The following is a 19,237-nucleotide window of genomic DNA, read 5'->3' on the forward strand; positions in this document are numbered from 1 at the left end:
GTCATTAATTCACAACAGCAGGAGAGGGAGTGTATGTATGTGCACGTGTATATGTGTGTGTGTGTGTGTGTGTGTGTATGTGTTTCTGTGTGTCTGCACTAATCTGACCCGAGGCTCTGCTTGTTAACTATCAAGGTCTTATGATAAGGAGTAAGGTCTGTTTTACTGACAATTATTGCAAAAATATGGATGAAAATAGTTCAAAAGAAATAGAAAATAATAGGAGACAAAGAGTCAGAACAAGGGGTTTAAGTTTTCCAAAGTGATTAAAAGGTTGCATCATCAAAATCATGAAAACCGAAAACATAAGAAAATGTCGTATATATCCACTTTTTCTTTTTACTCCAGATGTTTTGGCCTTTCATGTTTCATTTGAAGGTTAAAATCAATAGAAGAAATATGGTCATCTCACAGCTTCCAAACTGGACAGAAGCTGAAAATAGAGAGTGAAAATCTGGTCAGGTGATATGTCAACGTATTCGATAGCATTTAGCCATATCCTCACATTAACATTTCATAGTATATAAGACTAAGTGTTGGGACTAAGGCAACATGTAACAGATTACTTTCCAGATTCAATAATGCCATCTCAACTTTAGGCTCTGTGTAACAGCTGACAACAACACCAGAATATGGTTTATTGACAACAATTCGACAGGCCAGGTTACGCTAACGTCAGCGCGGTAGCATCCCGAGAGAAAGAACGTCGTGCAGTAAACAAACACGGGCAGGTGATCATTCAGCCGTGAGCTTTCTGTCTCGGGAAATATTTTCCCCTGCTCCAGTCAAACGGCTAGAAGGTGTAGGTAAGGTGTGACCCGCGGTGGTGTAAAAGCACTTTGAGTAGTTAGAAGACTGGAAAAGCATCATATGAGCTCAAGTCCAGTTCACCATTTACAGTTGAACAGACACACTCAACAGACTGTAACCCCAATGGGCCTCCATCAAGACTAGGACATTAAAAACATTTTCACACGTTTGACCATGCCTGCCACCATAGAGCCGATCAGCCTGTTGTTCTAGAAATCTTTATATATCCTGTACTGGTGTGGTCTAAAATCCTCAAAAGCTATCCCCTGCAGAAGACGACGTCTGGTGGAAACTGGTGGAAGTGTGAGAGCATCTCTTTCTTTTCGGACAGTTGGAATAAAAAATATCCAGCACATGATAAAATTGGAAGTTAAATTATCCATATGTTCCAAAACTTGTGTCAGTGAAAATATTCTAAGTTTGACTTTTGTTTTTTTCCACATGACTTCTATCCCAGTATCCTGAATTGAGTACCTGTATTGTTGTTAACCATCCATTCCCCCCCCCCCCCCCCCCCACCACCCACCACCCCAGTGAATAATCTGGCTCTATGACGCAGGTCACCTGTCTTTAAAAAGGCTTAAATGTTGGAGGCAGGAAAATACCTCCCAAATCGGTCATTTGTCCTGGCTGACATTTAATTTTTTTTGTACCAATGATCATGATTTTATTCATGATATTCTGTTGACAGTTAAATGAGTCTGACAAAAGGTGGCAAATCCTGATGTTACCGTTCATTGCCTCAGATCCTCATGAAACCTCAGATAAATGTGATCTCTGCTTCTGGACACAGATACAGTAAGACCTGAAACTTCACCAACAATAACAGTGTGTCAAGCTGTGATAAAGCTCCATAATGTCTGTAAATGTAGCCTACATACACACAACCAACCACAGCTCATTATTTTTAATTAGCCACACCTTCTTTTTTTTTTCAAGCCAGCTGGAGTAATTGCAGAGCCGTGTGTTGAGCTTGTGCGCGTTCACCGCCTTCAGACGAGAGGCCGGATTGAGACTTTGACAGACAACAACAGAGACAGAGACTTCTCTGAATAATTATATATGAATCACTGAGGGAGAGAGGAAGAAGAGGCTAAATGTACTGTATCTGTGTGAGTGGAAGTGTGTGTGTGTGTGTGTGTGACGTCAAAGCGACACAAATGAGCAGTTTGGCTATAAAAAGAGAAAGCGAGGAGAGGACCAGCTGCAGTAGCATCAGCAGCAGCAACTCTCACCCACGCACAGCCTCACTTCCCCTGCAGCTCGCTCGTCTCTGTGCTGTAACGGCTGAGGACAGTGAACGGGAGCTTTCTGTGCTGCACACGGTCATTAGAACTGCTGCTGTTTGTTCGAGAATTCATGAACCATTACTCCATCTGAGTGCCACTGCATTAATGTGACATTCACACTATGTACAGAGAATAGACTGTATGTTTCTTATATTACAGTCTATAGAGCGTTACCGTGGCAACACACGGCTATTTCTAAGGCTTGAGGAAGCAGCAGCATTGGAAATAACAGGTAGTGTAAGAGTGCAGCCAGCAGCCGTGCTGTTGAGATGCTGGAGATAATTATTTGCAGATTGAACACATGTAGTCGAGGGAAGCTTTTTTCATGTGTTTTCTTTTCACAACCTGCAGCGGCTCTGCTCTGCTGCTCACAGCTCCATTTCTTAACACAATCAAAGACGACTTAAACGTTTTGTTTTTTTTCCTCGGGTGTCCTTTTCAGGCTTGGCTTTTGAATTTTTTATTTTTTTTGCCTTTATTTATTTATTTTTCTTTGTGCTTTATGTTTGAAGAAAATCTTAAAACTCTGTCAAAGCACTGCTCGTTCTGTTTACTAGAGACAAATTAGGTTTCTGTACAATCTGCAGTTCAGACTTCAATGATCTTTGTCGTGTTTGATACAACGTAAGGAGCATGTGAGCATGAACACAGCCTTATGTCCCTCCCTGTGGCCCTGTTAGTGTCCATTCTGATATTCAGACTTTAAGGGAGAACCTCTGGGACACACATTACTTTGACTTTTCCTCAATGCATCTCCTTCCAGTGTCATGGTTTGGACTCTTTTGTCATTTTTCTTTTTTTGTGTTATATTTTTTCTTAATTTCTTGCTCTCTTAGGTTAGGGCTTTTATCTTGTTTGTTTTTTGGCTCTGTTCTTCCTGTGTTTCTGGTTTCAGAGGTGTGGGTTGGTCCTGAGCGCTGGGGCCTTCAATCCGAGCTTCAGACTATTTGGCTCATGAACGATAGCATTTATACCCCACCTCGTCTTCCAGCAAGCTGCCAGATTGTCTTTTCTCTTCTTAGTGGTATATCGGCCCCTGAGGAATCCTTTTGAGTATGTCATCGTGCTTTCTTGATTCTAAATATTGTCGTTTTGTCTTTCTTTTTCCCTGTGCCTCGCTCTGGTTGTCCCAGCGCTCCTGAACTCCACCACCCTCACCACCATTCAGTACACCCACTTCAAGTCGCAGTTTGCAATCACCGGGATGATCCTTTTCCCTCAAAACTCTTCGACCTACCTACAGCAACACAGAGACTGGGTTTCTTCCCTGCTTATATTCATAGCATGCAATAAAAACCTTTTGAACCTTTTATCCTCTGAGTTTCACTTTTGGATTCAGGACAGCTAAGCCGTCACATCCAGCAGTCCATGGATTGTCTGTGATCTCCATCTTTCCTTAAATCAGCCGACACTGATACAAAGATCCTACTGTCAGCACGAGGAGCTCTACAGAAAAGTCAGTCGAGAAAACACGCTTCTGTTCAAATCTAATCAGTTAAATCTCTGTTCTTCAGATTTTTAACTGTTAATGTAATTGATGTACTAAACAAGTAAACATCATCAGCCTCACTAGCTGGAACCAGAAGTACTTTCTTTTGATCGCATTGATCGCTGCAATTAGCTTTATTATTGCGCAAAGTCACCGTCTGTTTCTGTTTAAAATAAAAAAATAATCTTCCTCTGACAAGAAGGTCTGTCTCTGTCAGTGTTGTCTGAAACGTAGAAAAACCATCTTAGCCTGTCAGTGACAGAAACAACTAATTTTGACTAGTCTCGCCAAATTGGCAGCATCCCCTCAGTGGTTCGAAAAGGTGGGGGTCAGGACCCCTGGGGGCTCGTGAGACACTGAGAGGGGGATCGCGAGATTCCTTCCAAAAAACATGTAAAAATTAGAAATGGTTTCAAAAATGCACATTTTATCCAATATTCTGAAAATTTACAAAAAAAAAAGTGGTTCAAGAGATTACATGTGTTCTTCTCGCATTTCTTACAAAAGATTTATAAATGTATATAGATATAGATGTTTTTTCTTCCTCCAGGGACAAATGGGGTCCCCAGTCACTAGCACAGTTATTTAGGGGGTCGCGGGCTGAAAAGTTTGGGAACCTCTGCCCTTAAAGATTATTTTAGAGCCAATACAGCCCAACAGTGAACCATCCAGACATATTAGAAGACATTAAGAACTAAACATAAATGCTGCTATCCGTCTGTGTCATATTCCTCACATCATTGCACTATTTTGTAACGTCTGTATTCATATGAGTCACACCGGTGCTCATTGAGACTGTCAAAATGCAAAGACAGAGAGGGTAGAGAGTGGATGTGAAACTGGAGCCATTAGATGATCTCTGTGTCTCCTGCCCACTCACGTTTATTAGATCCTAGAATACAGCACTCCTGATGATAAACTCATAATGAACTAAGTTTGAGCCTCTCATGTGTGAGCACTCGTTCAGGTCACACAAAAAAGAAACAACGGTTGGCTCCTGTGATATTCAAAAAGCGCTGCCTGAAAACTAAAAAGTTCAAATAGATGGTAAACGTGTGTGTGTGTCGCCCTCTCGGCATAATATGTTTGACCTTTTAGTTTGACGTTTGTTTGTCATTCTATGTCACTTCCTGTTAGCTATTTTTGGGGAAGCCTGCCGTAGACACCACAAAGGTCCAGTTGAGTGAATTGATACATATTTCATATTTGAAATTATAAGTTAAGGTTAAAACATTATTAAAATCCAAAGCATTTTGTTTGGTGTGATTAAGAACAATACATGTATTTACACTGTAAAAAAGCAACATGTGGTCTTCTAATTATTGTATGTTGTGTCTCTGTATGAAGCTGTTAAGAGCCACAGTAAACAGCGAGTAAAGCTAACTATGACTCAATGAAGCAAGGAAGAGTTTAGCTGGTTGGATAGCCGCAGCTCCTACGCTGCAGTGAAGATAATGTGAGAAGAGAAATGTGAGGTCAAGTAGAAACTGAGGTTAATAACCTGTCACTAGTATAGACCTGGTTCTCTGTGCAGGCGTGTTGATAAAACTGACGGGCAGCATTCCTGAGCGTATGCTACGTCCACTGGATGCTCATGCTTATGTTTTGTGTATTTTATACATGACTCATTTCACTTTAAAAAAAAAAAAATCCCTTATTTTTCATCATCTTCTTTCTAAATAAAAGGTTTGTATCGAAACAAGATGTATACCCTTAGCTTAAGGAAGAAATACAAAATAAAAGCATAATATACTTTTTTGAAATGCAAAATAATGGAATTTCAAAAACACTGTTAATGACAATAAACTCTTGAATTTCAGTGATTAATCCCCATTTTAAAAAATATAATCGTTTGACAGCCCTAATTTTTACATGTTGGCCCTCAAATGTTATGCTCAATCTGCAATACAGCCGTCCACCACTAGTTGTGGCTGTAGACATAGACTGGCTCCTGTTAAGGGTTCCTGCTCTCATCGCTCTACTACCTGAATGTAAACAAGCACAGTGGAGAGATAGCATCTGGTAACAGCATGGTTCGGCAGCATCTTGGTCCAGAATACTGAGGGGGGCAAAAATGTGGGAAAACTCCTGCACACTGTCTACATTGCACGAATGAGCAACTTTTCTGTCACAAAAAGTTGCACAATTAAGACAGTGCCTTTTATTTTGAAGGCAGCTTTAGGTTTTAAAAGACGACTGAAGAAAAGGTGTTTTATAAAGGCTTTTGGACTTTTTGATACAATCAATCAATAAAAAAAGATTGTTTCTTTTTAAAACAAGTGGTTTTGAAAATAATCAAAGTATGGACAACCCTAAAGCAACAAACAACCCATCGATAATTCCTACAGCTCATGACACTCGTTCAACACAGGTTATTCCCGCACACCACGGTGAAGCAGACACACAACACACGGCAGCAGGTGCTGGGGAGGCACTCTCAGGTTAGACTCGCTATTAGACTTCTCATAACCATCTCGATTCAGAATTATTTAAGGCAGCCACAAAGGTGCAACATCTGTATGAAGAATATCTGTCAATAAACGGCTCATGAACGGTTTGTTACAAAGCTAAAAAAAGATGCAATCTTTTAGTTTCTAAGGCCTCTTTTTAGTCTTCTTCTTCTTTATTCCAAAGGTTTGGGTTGAGGAGTATTTTATCAGCTCTGAACCCAGTATTATTTCTATTTAATCCTAACCTCTGAATCCATCTCAGTTCTGTTTTCAGCATTTTTAAGAACAGTTAAAAATAGGCCACAGTCAAAAGTTCAGCCTTGTTTAAAACATTAGTTCACTTTGAAGGAAGACACAATGTTCTGTTTGAGTGGCAGCTTAATTACTGTCCACTGCATTAGGACATGGAAATCAAATGATAGAACATTTTTTATATGTGTATCATGCTCATTGAATTAACAGATATGACATAATTACTTTTATGCACCTTTTTTCATTAACTGAGCACAGCGGAGCATTTTACAACACGTCTCACCTGTTTAGCTTTCAATGGCTGTATAAGGGTTGCAAGTGCCCAAAACCAGCAGTTTATCATAATATAAATGTTTTTCTGAGGTTGTCAGGTGATGTACACATGCATCATTTTGAGGAAAATGAAAAAGCCCGTGCTGCAGCTCCTCAGTTTCACTGTGTGTTATAAAGGCACCTTGTCTCCCTGTCAAACCAACACTCTTTGACAGATAACAGACAACAGATTCCATGTATAACTTTACACGTTATTATCTGTCGGCCGATGGGCATGTTAGGGGATAGATTTGTGTAAATTAGGCACAGCTGACATGATGTGCTGCTGGTGATAGTTGTCGCTTCAGTTTGAGAGTTGATTTGACAGCAGCTGCTGGTGGAGATTCAACGCATGACAAACTATGAAATCCATAACAGAGCTTTTTTTTCTGCGACGGCTGTTGAAGGAATCATAGCAAGACAGCGATACAGCGGATGGTGCTTTATTTTTCTGTTTTTCTGCTGAAGAGAGATCCGTCTGTTTCAGCCGTGCTGTGCAGTGATTGGCCGAGACACAATAAGGTCACAGGACATTCACAAAGGAGTCAAATGTTCTTTTTATTGCCTAAACCTGACCAGGCAGCACACCTCAAAAAAACACTGTCACCTTCCTCCTCTGTCTCTCAGCCCCTGTATCAAACAGTACAGCGATGGGCTAACTGGCTGCTTTGAAGCTGAAGGCTTCTTTGTGAACCAGTGCGGTAATACCTCTTGCACTTCTTGACAAAGTTACAAAGTGCTAAAAACAGGCGACCAGGGCTGTTGGGTCTCTCCAACATCAATGCCATTCCTCCTATTGAAAGTTATTGTTCCTTTAGATCGACTGTGAAACTTCTATTTTAAGGTATAAAAGTTACATATTGTTGCTTTAAGGAGGTGCACAGAAAACACCTACCTGTAGCCTTCTGCACGATGACAACATTTTAAAAATAATTTATAATGTCACCATGGAATGTAATCCATGATGAAAGACTCCTTCACGAGCGAGATCAAAGCTAAAGTAATTTATAATGCAGATGTGGTCATCGGGTGTTGAACATATTATTGACAACATTTTGTCAGAATATTCAAAATCATAAAAACTACAGAAAGTGTGAATGAAGTAGTCAATTGAACTTTTCTGACTAAAGTTGTAATTCATGTTCTATTCTCAGGGACTCCATTTATGTATTTGAGGGTCTTAATGGCTAATGGGTAAAAACATGTTTCTAACTCCTCCAGTTAATGTATTCAGCCTGCAGCTGCAAAACAGGCTATAAAGCTTTCAATGAAACCTTTGGAGCAAATGCTCCCATAAAGGTGTGTTTTTGAGTGGTGTAAAGATAAACCATTAGTGGATTATAGAGCCCTGGATCAGTAAAAAAAACATGGCTATAGTACTAACTAGGCTATGGCCAGATTTTAAAGTTATGAACCGGTTCATACTGAATCTCCCCTCAGAGATTAATAAAATATATCAAAATCCAAAAAAATAAAAAAATTACAGTTTTGCTTCATACATTCTATGGTTTAGTGTATTTAATCTGGAGAGACTCTTGACCTTTTACCTTCCACAAAAGTAATCGCTGTAATCTGTCTGTAATCGCCACAGTGGTTTACAGTCTTCCCGTCAGAAAATAAGTCATGTGGATTCAATATAAAGGAAGATTAACTTTCCAAAAGTCTGCCCGTCTGTACACTTTGCAGAAAAGTGATTAAATACAGAATCTCTACCTGTTAAGATGGCAAAGAGAAACCTGTGCTACAATGCTATCATTAACAAGAAGAAGCCGTAGCAGACCAGAATATCAAACACTTTCTATAAACCCCACAACTCACTGAGGTCGAATTGAAGCATCTTGTAAAAGGGAGATGCACACACATTGTGTTTTCTATTGATAAACTCAAACTGTTTTGTCTTAAAACATTACAGACGAAACAAGCACTTTGAGTTACTTATTGGGAGAGGGCAGCAGCCGACTGATGCAGTTAACTGGAGCATTTCCAAAGTTTTTGTACCATTCAATTGTAAAAACAAAAAAAAAGGAAAAGAGCCCAGGTTGAAAATACGAGAGTAAAGTTTCTGTCAATAAATGTTAAATCGTCCTGTACAGATGTTCCAAATGAAAGCCTCCCAGCAGCTTCAATGATATTAAGGTATTTTTGACAGATGCAACAGCTGTGAAAATCAAGTCTGATACTGATGTGAAAATAACAATCGAGCAGATTGCTGAGAGACGCTCAAAGACTCCCACATTGGCGACATTTTCTTTAACGCTTAAACATGAAAACAGATCAGTTTGTCCAACAGGCGACTTCCTCTGCTCAATGAAAAACCTTTGTATCAGGCAGTAAGAAACACAACAGATACAAGTCGGTGTCTGACAATGGTGCATGCCAAATTATTTGCAGATGGGCCAATCTGTCAACAGGCTGGAACTGATGTTTAACTGATGCATCGTGCAGCCATTGGTATTTGTGTTTTACTTTCTGTATGTAATAGAACACCTTCCCAGCACAGCTCAACACAACACATCAAAGAACACAGAGTACAGCACGGCACGGCACAGCACGGCACAACAACAAAAAACAGGGAGGAAAGGCGAGATAACTGGATAAAACTCAGGAAGGGAAGCGGTACTAAATAAAAAATGAAGTCTACAAAGAGGAAAGGATGCCGTTCTCCATGAGTTCATGTCAGTACCTAGCATTCAGAGAGTAAGGCTGCTACTGGCTCTGCACTTACTTCTTTCTTCAACTCAAAAGGAGGAAAGAGGAGGAAGAGGAGAAGGAAGAGGGAGGCTCTCCAGACGAAGAGGAAGTAAAGGAGGTGGAGGTGGATTGGTGGGTGGCAGGGGGGTTGGGTGGGTAAGAAGCCTGGGGGTGAGGTAGGTGAGTGGAGGAGAGGCAGGGCGGAGGGAGTGGTGGAAAGAGGGAGGAGGAGGCAGTGGGGGTTCTTTAAAAATTGGTGGAAATTCTGGTGGTAGGGATCAATGTTCCCGCTAAGGCTGTGGACACACTACAACATCTCTAGATGGCTTGACACTAAAATAAATGTCTGAGAGTTCATCAATAAACACTACGCTTCAGAGTGTAAATCTTCCCGTGTTATTTAAGGAATGCTTGGATTACTTATGCTCTGCTTGTGCTAATTGTCTGAATTATACCTTAAATCTAACGATTTGTGGTGAATGTGGCGGAGTTACGTCAACAGGTTACAGTAATCAAAGGGTATTTAAGGGTATTTAAGTTCTTAATGAATATATTAAGTATTTAATGAATGCAACTCGTCTTAACGTATTGTAACGTAACACAACAAGATTTAATGTAACGTAACTTTATTTTTACTTTATGTAAGTCATTCATTAATTAATTATAATTAGCTAGCCATTCATTGTAACTCAAAGTCTTTTTGAAACAAAATGAAGTGACCGATATGAAAATTTAAATTTACTAAACCAATTTGTTGATTAAGGAATTAGTAACACAAAATCTAATAAAAATCTAAATCAAATAAAAATTAAGAAATCACAGAAACACTTTCTCTTTTTCTGGCTTTTTAAATGGTGAATGTTGATTGTTTTTTTCTTTTCCACTGATTGTTCACAGATTATCGATTAGTTTTAGAGTCCCCATGAAATTAAAAATACATTTTCTCACTTGTACACCAGCGTTTCTGTGTTAAATGTTCATTTATCTGCCTGATTTATTTCATTAAAGCATTATCCCAGTATTTTTAACATATGAATAATTTTGTTTGGTAGTCCTGTAAAACATTTCAAATGTCTGATGACTCATCCTGCACTCACAGGTGTTTCATAATTTTCGACAAATGAAAAAGCTTTGATGACGCCATCAAATTCACGCTGGTTCCATCCTGTTCCAGTAGGAAATACATCACGACACAGCAGTTACCTCTAGATTCTGTTTCATGGGAACTTTAAATTGTTTGAAATAAAAATGTCATGATATCATTTTGACTTTTAGCAAATAACGTTTGATTGGCAATGTTTTCATTGTATCCTGATATTTTTTTACAATCAATCAATTCAATAACAAAAATGACTGTAAGTTATATCGCTAATGGAAATTAAATAGATTTAATTGGACATTTATAGATCTAATGAGCCCTTTTCTGACAGTGATGTCGGAAACAGGGAGAACATCCCTACAGATGTTATTGACTTTTACCTTCTTTTTTTATATCATACCAAAAGCACTAATTTTTGCCGCTCTAGTGTGTCCCCAACCTCTGTCAGTGATATCCAGGGATAGTTTCAATCCGTGTAAGTCTGCAGTTATCCTTCCTACCAAACACTTTGTTAATGCAGAGAGTGTGTGTGTGTGTGACTTGAAAGTAACAAACTGGGATGCAGATCCACTGAACCCCGACAGGGATGCCGTGTAAAACGTATTCTAGCATGAGATGCCTTGAACATAGACCTTTTTATTATACATATTTTTGTTAATTAAGACAGCATAACTTGTTTTGACAAAGAGTCAATAATTCTGCATAGTTTCATGAGGTGGGGTGACGCGTTGACTGACAGGTGTGATGCATTGTAGCATTTCATCAGCTCCACCTCTTTACCTGTTACAAGACTGATCGAAGGTTAGGTTGAAATAGCATTTCAAATAAGTCAACCGCCATCGTTTGGCTTTGGAACACCTCTTCAGAGACCAATGGTTGATGTCACTGAGACTACATGTAGGTTTTATAGTCTCTGGGTACAACATCATTAACTTTGTCTGGGATTGGAGCAACATCAACTTTTTCATTAAAGGATTGTGGTTATTGGATATCTCATGTTCCTCCAGCCAAACACAGACTGCTTTTCTTTGAGGACAAAGATCCCATGGTAGTGTCATGGTAATGATCGATACCTATCAGTTTTACTACATTTTTACTGTGCAGTTTTCTTGTCTGGTATTTTATTTTTATTTTTAGGTGAACAACAAAATCTGTGTGTTATCACTGTGTACACAGTCTAGATATGTGACAAACCAGTTTCTTATCTTTTCAAGCTCAAAACATTACAGAAACCAATTGCACATACTTGTAAGAGGATGCCTTTAAAAGCATTTTATCATGACTTGATTTAATTGGTGATGTTTGTTTGAATGTATTTTGTCTGGAAGTCCCTAGAACTTTGAATTTGTATTGCTGTAATGAATTGTTTTTGTCCTTTTCTTGGGAATGCCTCATCTCCTGTCTGCACGGCAGATTTACCGCACTAATAAAGATACCTTGAACATTGAACAAACCAAATATTTATAAAGTTAGTCATAGTTGATAACTTAAAAGTTATTAAAAATGAAAAGTTTGTCAAGGATGATGGATTATGACCTAGTTAACTTTTTTTTTTAGTTACTTTTCTTGCATTAGCAGCACATTTTACTTCCCAGACTAACACACACACACTTTCTTTAGTCTAAAATCATCAACTAACTAACCTATAATACTTTACAACCAAAGACACTGGGTGCAAAATCATAGTATATCTGTTTTAACCAACACTGTTATTTATTTACACAGAGTATAGGCTCATCAAGCTAAAAGCTAACTAGTAAATTACCTTAACTTAGCTAACTTCTTCATTCTTAGGTGATTCATCCAGATCCACGGATGTAAATTAATAAAAGCTGCCCATTCTGGTTGTTTCACAGAGGAGACCACTGCTTGTGTCCCGTGTGTACTTGGTTAGATTTTAAAAAGAAATCCATGAAAAGGACTGGCACCCTAATAAACTACATGGATAAATATTTTACTTCCTTTATAAAAAGCTTTTATTTAACAATTTTGTGTCTCATTTCCGAACATTAACCCTAATTTTGTGAGATTGGAATTCATCGTGTTGATGGCATCTTTTTAAGGGAGCCCCTAAAACCACTCTTTGATTAAGTCTAACGCTCTCACATTGCTGAAGTTGTTCTTCAGTGTGGTCAGAATGGGAAAGTGTTTGGTAGGACTGAGAACCTTACAGGACTGGACATTACTGAGTCAGCAGGAACATTGGTGAGGAAAGTAAGTTGTGGAGAAAAGGGAAGCAACAAAGGGGAGAAAGGTGAATCGACTGGTTTTGGATGGGTGTCAGGGAGAAATTATTTACCTGTAAGAAATGGCAAGTGCGCTCCTGCTGCTGACTGCCCTTAGATTTGACTAGAGCTCTATCTAGGTTTAGGTTACCGGGTCCTGCGCTGTCTCGAAGCTGGTTGTGGCTGCTGTTGTTCGTGTAGACCTCTCGGGCCCTGCTCACCGTTAGGCTCGATGACCATGCCCCTTTCTTCACAATGGGCCCGTCCACTAGCCCCATTGGTAGCAAGGAGCCACTTCCTCCACCGATACCGCCACCGCTGTTATTGCTGCTGACACTAACTGGCACACATGCTGACGAGGCCGAATACTTCACATCGTTGTTGCTCCGGGAGACTTTGAGTGCAGGATGGTGGTGTGTGTGGCCATGGTGTGCATGGGTGTATGTGTGCTCGTTGAGTGTGCCGTAAGGGTCCATCATGAAGAACTGCTGGGACTGCGAGGAGGAGAGCACGGGGATGGGAGATTGGGGGAATTTGTCATGGTTGTTGCCGGGGTACCGGCCCATTGTCATGGCGATGGGCGAGGGGGACATGGAGGGTGAGGGTGAGGGTGGAGGTTGGTGGTGATGAGGGTGGTAGAGACACAGCTCCCGTTCCAGGTTGTCATCTGAGCTCCAGTAGCCAGAGCCCGGAGCGGACGCTGAGCCATGGAGCTGGTGGTGTTGGTGGTGGTGGTGGCTTCGGTGCTTGGGCTCCGCTGATCGACAGCGCTCGCGGCTCTTGCTGCGCTTCCGGTGGCGCACTCCTGGCGGAGTTTCACCTTCTGGGCTGGCCCTTGAACCACCACCACCACCTGCTCCACCACCACCACCACCATTAACGCTCCCATTATTGGCCCCCTTGGAGGACTGTGTGTGGTGTGGCCCCTCAAGTGAATGTGACTTGGTGAAGAGTTTCTGGACCGAGTGGACCAGGTGGCGGATTCTCCCCGGACTGTCGTTGTTGTTGTTGTTGGCCACCGCCCCCCCACTCTGGGCAAGCACTCCTCGTTTGTACTGCAAAGTGTGGTAGCCATCTCTGGAAAATGATGGCTGACGCTCATACGGGTCCGCAAAGTTTGCAGGTACCCGGGTTGGTGTTTTACCTCCATAGCCTCCTCCACCTCCTCCTCCTCCACCTCCTCCTCCTATAAATGGTACCATGGCCATACACTCATCCTTTACCTCAGGATGGTGAGAGGAGGAGGTGGAGTGGCACCTCCTTGGGAAGGTTCCGTATGGGACGATGCTGTTGCTGTCAGAGGGGTACGGGGTTCGCTGAGCGTTGTAGTAGGACAGCTCAGCCGGATGTGGCATGGGGATGGGCACATGCATGTCATTCTGACTGATCAAATATGGCTTGCGGTCAACGTGGTGACCAAGGGGATCATATGATGGCTCATAGGAGATCACGTGATGGTGACTCCGACTACTGGACAGGCCTTTCATGACGGGGGAAGGATGGGTGGATAGAAAGATGTGGATGATAGTTGGCAGGCAGGCCTGTGACCAGAGAAGGGCTGCAGAGGACTGTCCCTGAGAGGAGAGCTGCAGACTCTGGAAAACACAGAGAGAGAGAGAGAGGAGTCAATAAGGTCAACTGGTCTTACAGAATACAAGTCATACAGCAGAAAATACATAAATATTACAATTAAAAAACAACAGCAATCTCCAAAAGAAATGGTTACTCAGTGTTCACATCGTGCGGCATTTATACTCATTTTGTGCAGTATCTGTAGAGGCTCTATATATCTTCAATAAAAATGAAAATAATACATAATGTGATCTCTTTTTTTATTACAATTAACATTACCAATTAAGACAAATTTATTACACAACAGCGTAATATTGGTGTCCCAGTATGTGAATTCATTGTGCTGTATGGAAGCGCAATAGCTCACAGCACAGCGGGAGCTCCTCATACACACCAACATGCACGCACACACCGCACTGCTCACCCCCCCCCCCCCCCACAATTAACTAGTGGACCAAGTCCAAATCCAATCCCTCTCTGCAGCGTGTCTGATAAAATGAAGCTCCTGACACACTCTGCAAGTGATTAGAGACAAAGAGACTAAACTAAAAAAAAGTTAACTAGGTCATAATCCATTATCCTTGACAAACTTTTCATTTCTAATAACCTATATGTATTTAAGTTATCAACTATGACTGACTTTTTAAATATTTGGTTTGTTCAATGTTCAAAGTATCTTTTTTTAGTGCGCTAAATCTGCCGTGCAGACAGGAGATGAGGCATCTTTTGTACTCCCCTCCTGTTCTGTGGGGAACACTGTATATCTCTAAATTTCTTTATAGAACCGGTATCAGAGGGTCACTGGTATTCAGCCAACAATCAAGTCTAGTTTTCTAAACAAACTGATAACAGAACATATTTCACAAGTATGAAATATGTATGAATAGTATGAATGACTGGTCTTTGGTGTGTGTTTTCAGGCATTTAAGTTTGATAGGACCATAGTTCTTATACGGTAGTGAAATGCTTGTAAGAATATTGTGTTCTCCACTGTTTTAAAAAGAAAACAAAAGGAGTGTGGAAATAGCCTCTTAGTGTAAAAAAGGAGGCAGGTGTAGGAAGAAGCCGAGGCTTGAGGCAACACAAACGTCCATATCAGTTGATCAAAGAGAAAAGGTGTGTTGTGGATTCAGGACGAGAGCTGTGCACTTGAAGCTGTTTAATACAAACACATCAATCCAATTAACTTAAACACACAAAAAAATGCAGCATAAGATGAAAAAGATTTTTAAAAAGAGGATGTATTATTCATCTGGAGGCCGGTCTTTTTCATTGGTACTCAGTGTGCTGAACAAACCCGTCCATTCAGCCGGCACTCATCAGAGCAGGTAACAGTACTGTAAGAAGTCCCCTCTCCCCGCCCTTACATAACTGTGAGTTCACATCCCAGGAGACTCTGGGGAAAAGGCTCCAGGGATCAGACTGCTCACAAGGCAGTTTCACCACAGATGAACAGACACGAAGGGCCACAGCGCGTGTGTGTGTGTGTGCTGTGTGCAAGGCGTGTGTGTGGACATGAACTCTTGCATTTGTGGTGGAATTGTGGGAAATATACGTGTGTGTGTGTTTGTGTGTGTGTGTGTGTGTGTGTGTTTGTGTGTGTGTGTGTGTGTGTGTGTGTGTGTGTGTGTGTGTGTGTGTGTGTGTGTGTGGGTGTGTGCGCGTGCATGTGAGCGTGCATGTGTGTTTCTTCGTCCTACTTGGCCCATGACAAAACTGCTTAATACAACCTGACAGCTCCACTGGTAGAAGGACTGCTAACAAGCTACAGTAATGCACAGTGAGCTGGGACAAACCAAACACACAGACACACAGACACACACACACACACACACACACACACACACACACACACACACAGAGAGAGCGTCAGCACTCCCACTCTCTCTTTCTTTGGCCGTCCATTAGAATAAATCTTTCTGATATCACTGACTGCTTCCTTTATTCCTGATGATTTCTTTTTTAAACAGTTTATATCCCCGGAATCTTAATCACTTGAGCTGAAAGGTAATGCAACTCAAAAAAATAAATAATATTGATGAAAGTGCCTCATCCAAAGTATTTCATCCTTTTAAAAAATGCTAAATCTGCTATTCTTTTCCTCTAGTTTTGCTAAATAAAGAAAAACAAAAACAGGTAAAGCTTCAAAACAAGCCTGAATATGTAAATGTGATGAACAATTATTTTAGACTTCATTAGTCATTTAAACTATTAAAACTTTGAGGTTTTAATCACAGGTATACACTTTTTGAGCATTACAGACATACATAGTATGTTTAGCATTTTAGCTTCTTCCAAAAGGTTAAAGAAGTGATGCTCTGGCTGTAATGAATTATATCTTAGATTTATTGAAACGGGATTATTCAAACAACTTCATCTGCTTTCTTGCTTGGGACTTTCTTCCTTGAGCAAACTCTCAATGCAATGACGAAAGAAACCCTAACCCTAACTGAATGAAGACTAGAAATTTAAATGATATCTTATAAGATTAATTTGAACAGGGTTGAGCATCAATGATCTGCTTTGGCGGCCTGTGAGAGATCTTTTCTCACTGCGTTACAGGGAATGTTATGATACATGTTTTACCTTTGTAATCTTTGACTTAGGTTCTTTGCTTTTTAGCCATGGAAACTGCATATTAGGTATTTCATGGCAGGGAAAAAGTGTCCTTGTGAATTATTGTGTTTCATTTGTCAGGTCCATGAGTACAGAACTTGTAACTTTTAAACTGTATGTGTTAAAGGACAAATCAGTAAGATGTTTACTGAATTAAATTATACAATGACCTTATTATATCATCAGACATTAAGGAAACATGTTATGTTGAAGTGCTATCTTCTCTGACAACAACTCAGCAGTCAGTATGTCCTCCTTCTAAATTTAGATTCCGGTCCTGAATGCTCTGGATTTGTTTTGAACAGATATGAGACCAGCTATCACGGCAAACCAACAGGTGTTGCAGCGATGGAAGAATGCAAGCTAACTAGATGGATATAACTGATTCTATAAGCTCCACGAGTAGAAACGTGCTCAAACTAGGATCAATATTGGAGATGCTTTCTAAATTGGAGAGAGGTTAGAACGCAGTCAAGTTTCCAGACTGATGCAGAGCTGGCTAAACACTGAAGCTTCAGTGTCCAAGACATGGCAACCTGCGTGCATGTTGACTCCAGGGAGGAGGGGGCGGGGGAGACAGCTCTCTCCAAGGTTTTGAGTTTGCAACGCAGTCCCCTTTTTAAATACTAGGGGTCAGAGTTGCATATTGCTCTATATTTAGATCTAAAATCAATACATGTTAATACAAATAAGATCTTTATATAGATAGTTATGTCTAAAGAACACGGTAACATATATGAATGTCCAACCATGAGTCCCCTTTTACGTCCTGTCTCTTCCAGTTTGGCATTCTGTCTAAATGATGTTGACAGACAAATTTCCCCAAGGGGACAAAAAGTGTATCGCATCACATCGTGCAACAACTGATGTTTTCTCTGTGAGCTCTGACAAAAGCATTAGAGTGCTGAGTAAACTAATAAAGTATCTTAAAGATGTTGTATATATTGTAGTTACCTTTTCCCTTTAAAAAGTAACACAACTGATTGCCAAATTGAACTTTAAGGACTCAAAAAAGGGTTTGTGTCGACATTTAACGTATTAAAAAACACAATGTGCTGCACTGAAACGCCACTAACAAAGAAAAAAGTTGATTTTAATATAAGTTCTGCTTTTGACGTGGTAAATAAATAATAGTTGATTATATTTAATTAAGTGAAATGGCCACCCACCCCCCCCCCCCCCTTTGATCCCCCTTGGTGAGGCTCTGCTCGCTGTTGTGCAAACTCTCAATTTAATTCTGATGATAACTCTGGAAGGTGAGCACAGAGCTCTGAGGCTATGGATGCTGTAAGCACTCAGCCATTAGTCTTCCCTAAGTGTATAAACTAGGAATTACAACTTTCAATTTCTCTATCACAATAAAAAGTCTATTATGTTTCAGTAGGTTGTATTTACAATACAGTTTTATAGCAGGTGAATGAAGAAGATCTCTCTTGTTTTGTCTTTGGACATTCCCTCCTGCTCACCCGTCTGGAAACCCATCATGTTTCTGAGCCTTTATATTCTAAGTTTGAGATAGAAATAAAAATACTTCATCTTTAATGACTGATATATGGGACATGGGTCAGTACAGACATGAGAGTGGAGAACAGAACGACTGCTCTGTACTACATGTTCTTTTTCAACAGAAGAACTGGAGTCAAACTGTGAGTCCTTAAAAAAGAGAACAAAAAAAAGGCCATAGGACTCACTTTTAGTCTGAAAATGAAGTTATTATTCAGATTTTATTTATTCATGTGTAAGTTTCTTTTCTGATTTTGTTTCCTTCTGAATGTACGTGTTGATTTTCTTGCGTCAAGCGTTCATGAATACAGCAGAATCCTAATGACAGTTACCTTACATTTAGGCAAGAGAAGAGTTGACAAAAACCTAAACATTACCTCAGATAACAAAAGATAAGAGATTGATTACTGAACCCCCCCCCCCCCAACCAAAATAAAACAACCTCTGCCCGTCTCTAACCACCACCCCCCTACTGCATTCTTCAAAGAGCCATATGTGCCAAGCAGGCTGGGTTAATGCTGTGTGTGGGCGGAAGGAGAAATGAAAATAGGGCTGAGATCAAGTTATTTTGGGCAAAATGGAAGCAGGCAAACAAAAAGCCTTTGAGTCATGCTCTGAGGGAGGATACCAGAGCCGCAGTCAGACAGGATACTCATTGCATGAAGCTTCAATGGTAATGTCTTCTGTATCAGAGACCACAAATAAACACTACTACACACACACACACATACACACACGTACACAGGATATACCTGTTTATCAACTTCAGACATTTACTAATTATGTGTCTATAAAAGAAAGGTTGCATTGTGAATGTTTTCTGTATTGTTTGTACTCAGAGGACTGTGACACGTTCATACGGTTCATCAGTCTAACATTTTTTTATTTACTACAAATTCTGCATTTGTCACCATTTAAAAATGATACCA

General features: G+C 40.3%; 2 protein-coding genes across 5 annotated transcripts in view; one reads left to right on the forward strand and one right to left on the reverse strand.

Annotated features, from left to right (window-relative positions):
- Positions 1-19,237, forward strand: part of LOC132978695 (epidermal retinol dehydrogenase 2-like) — a 489,977-nt gene that overhangs the window by 132,375 nt on the left and 338,365 nt on the right. The gene's annotated exons all lie outside the window — the stretch shown is intronic.
- Positions 1-19,237, reverse strand: part of LOC132978690 (disks large-associated protein 1-like) — a 97,843-nt gene that overhangs the window by 36,613 nt on the left and 41,993 nt on the right. For 3 of the 4 annotated variants that reach the window (XM_061043950.1, XM_061043949.1, XM_061043952.1), the window contains exon 3: positions 12,692-14,212. In XM_061043950.1, coding sequence (XP_060899933.1) covers positions 12,692-14,104 — 1,413 coding nt within the window. In that variant the 5' untranslated portion in view covers positions 14,105-14,212. The remainder of the gene's footprint in view (positions 1-12,691; positions 14,213-19,237) is intronic. The other variant, XM_061043951.1, reaches the window with a different exon arrangement.

The sequence above is a fragment of the Labrus mixtus genome, chromosome 8 (assembly GCF_963584025.1).
Source record: "Labrus mixtus chromosome 8, fLabMix1.1, whole genome shotgun sequence".
Classification (NCBI taxonomy): domain Eukaryota; kingdom Metazoa; phylum Chordata; class Actinopteri; order Labriformes; family Labridae; genus Labrus; species Labrus mixtus.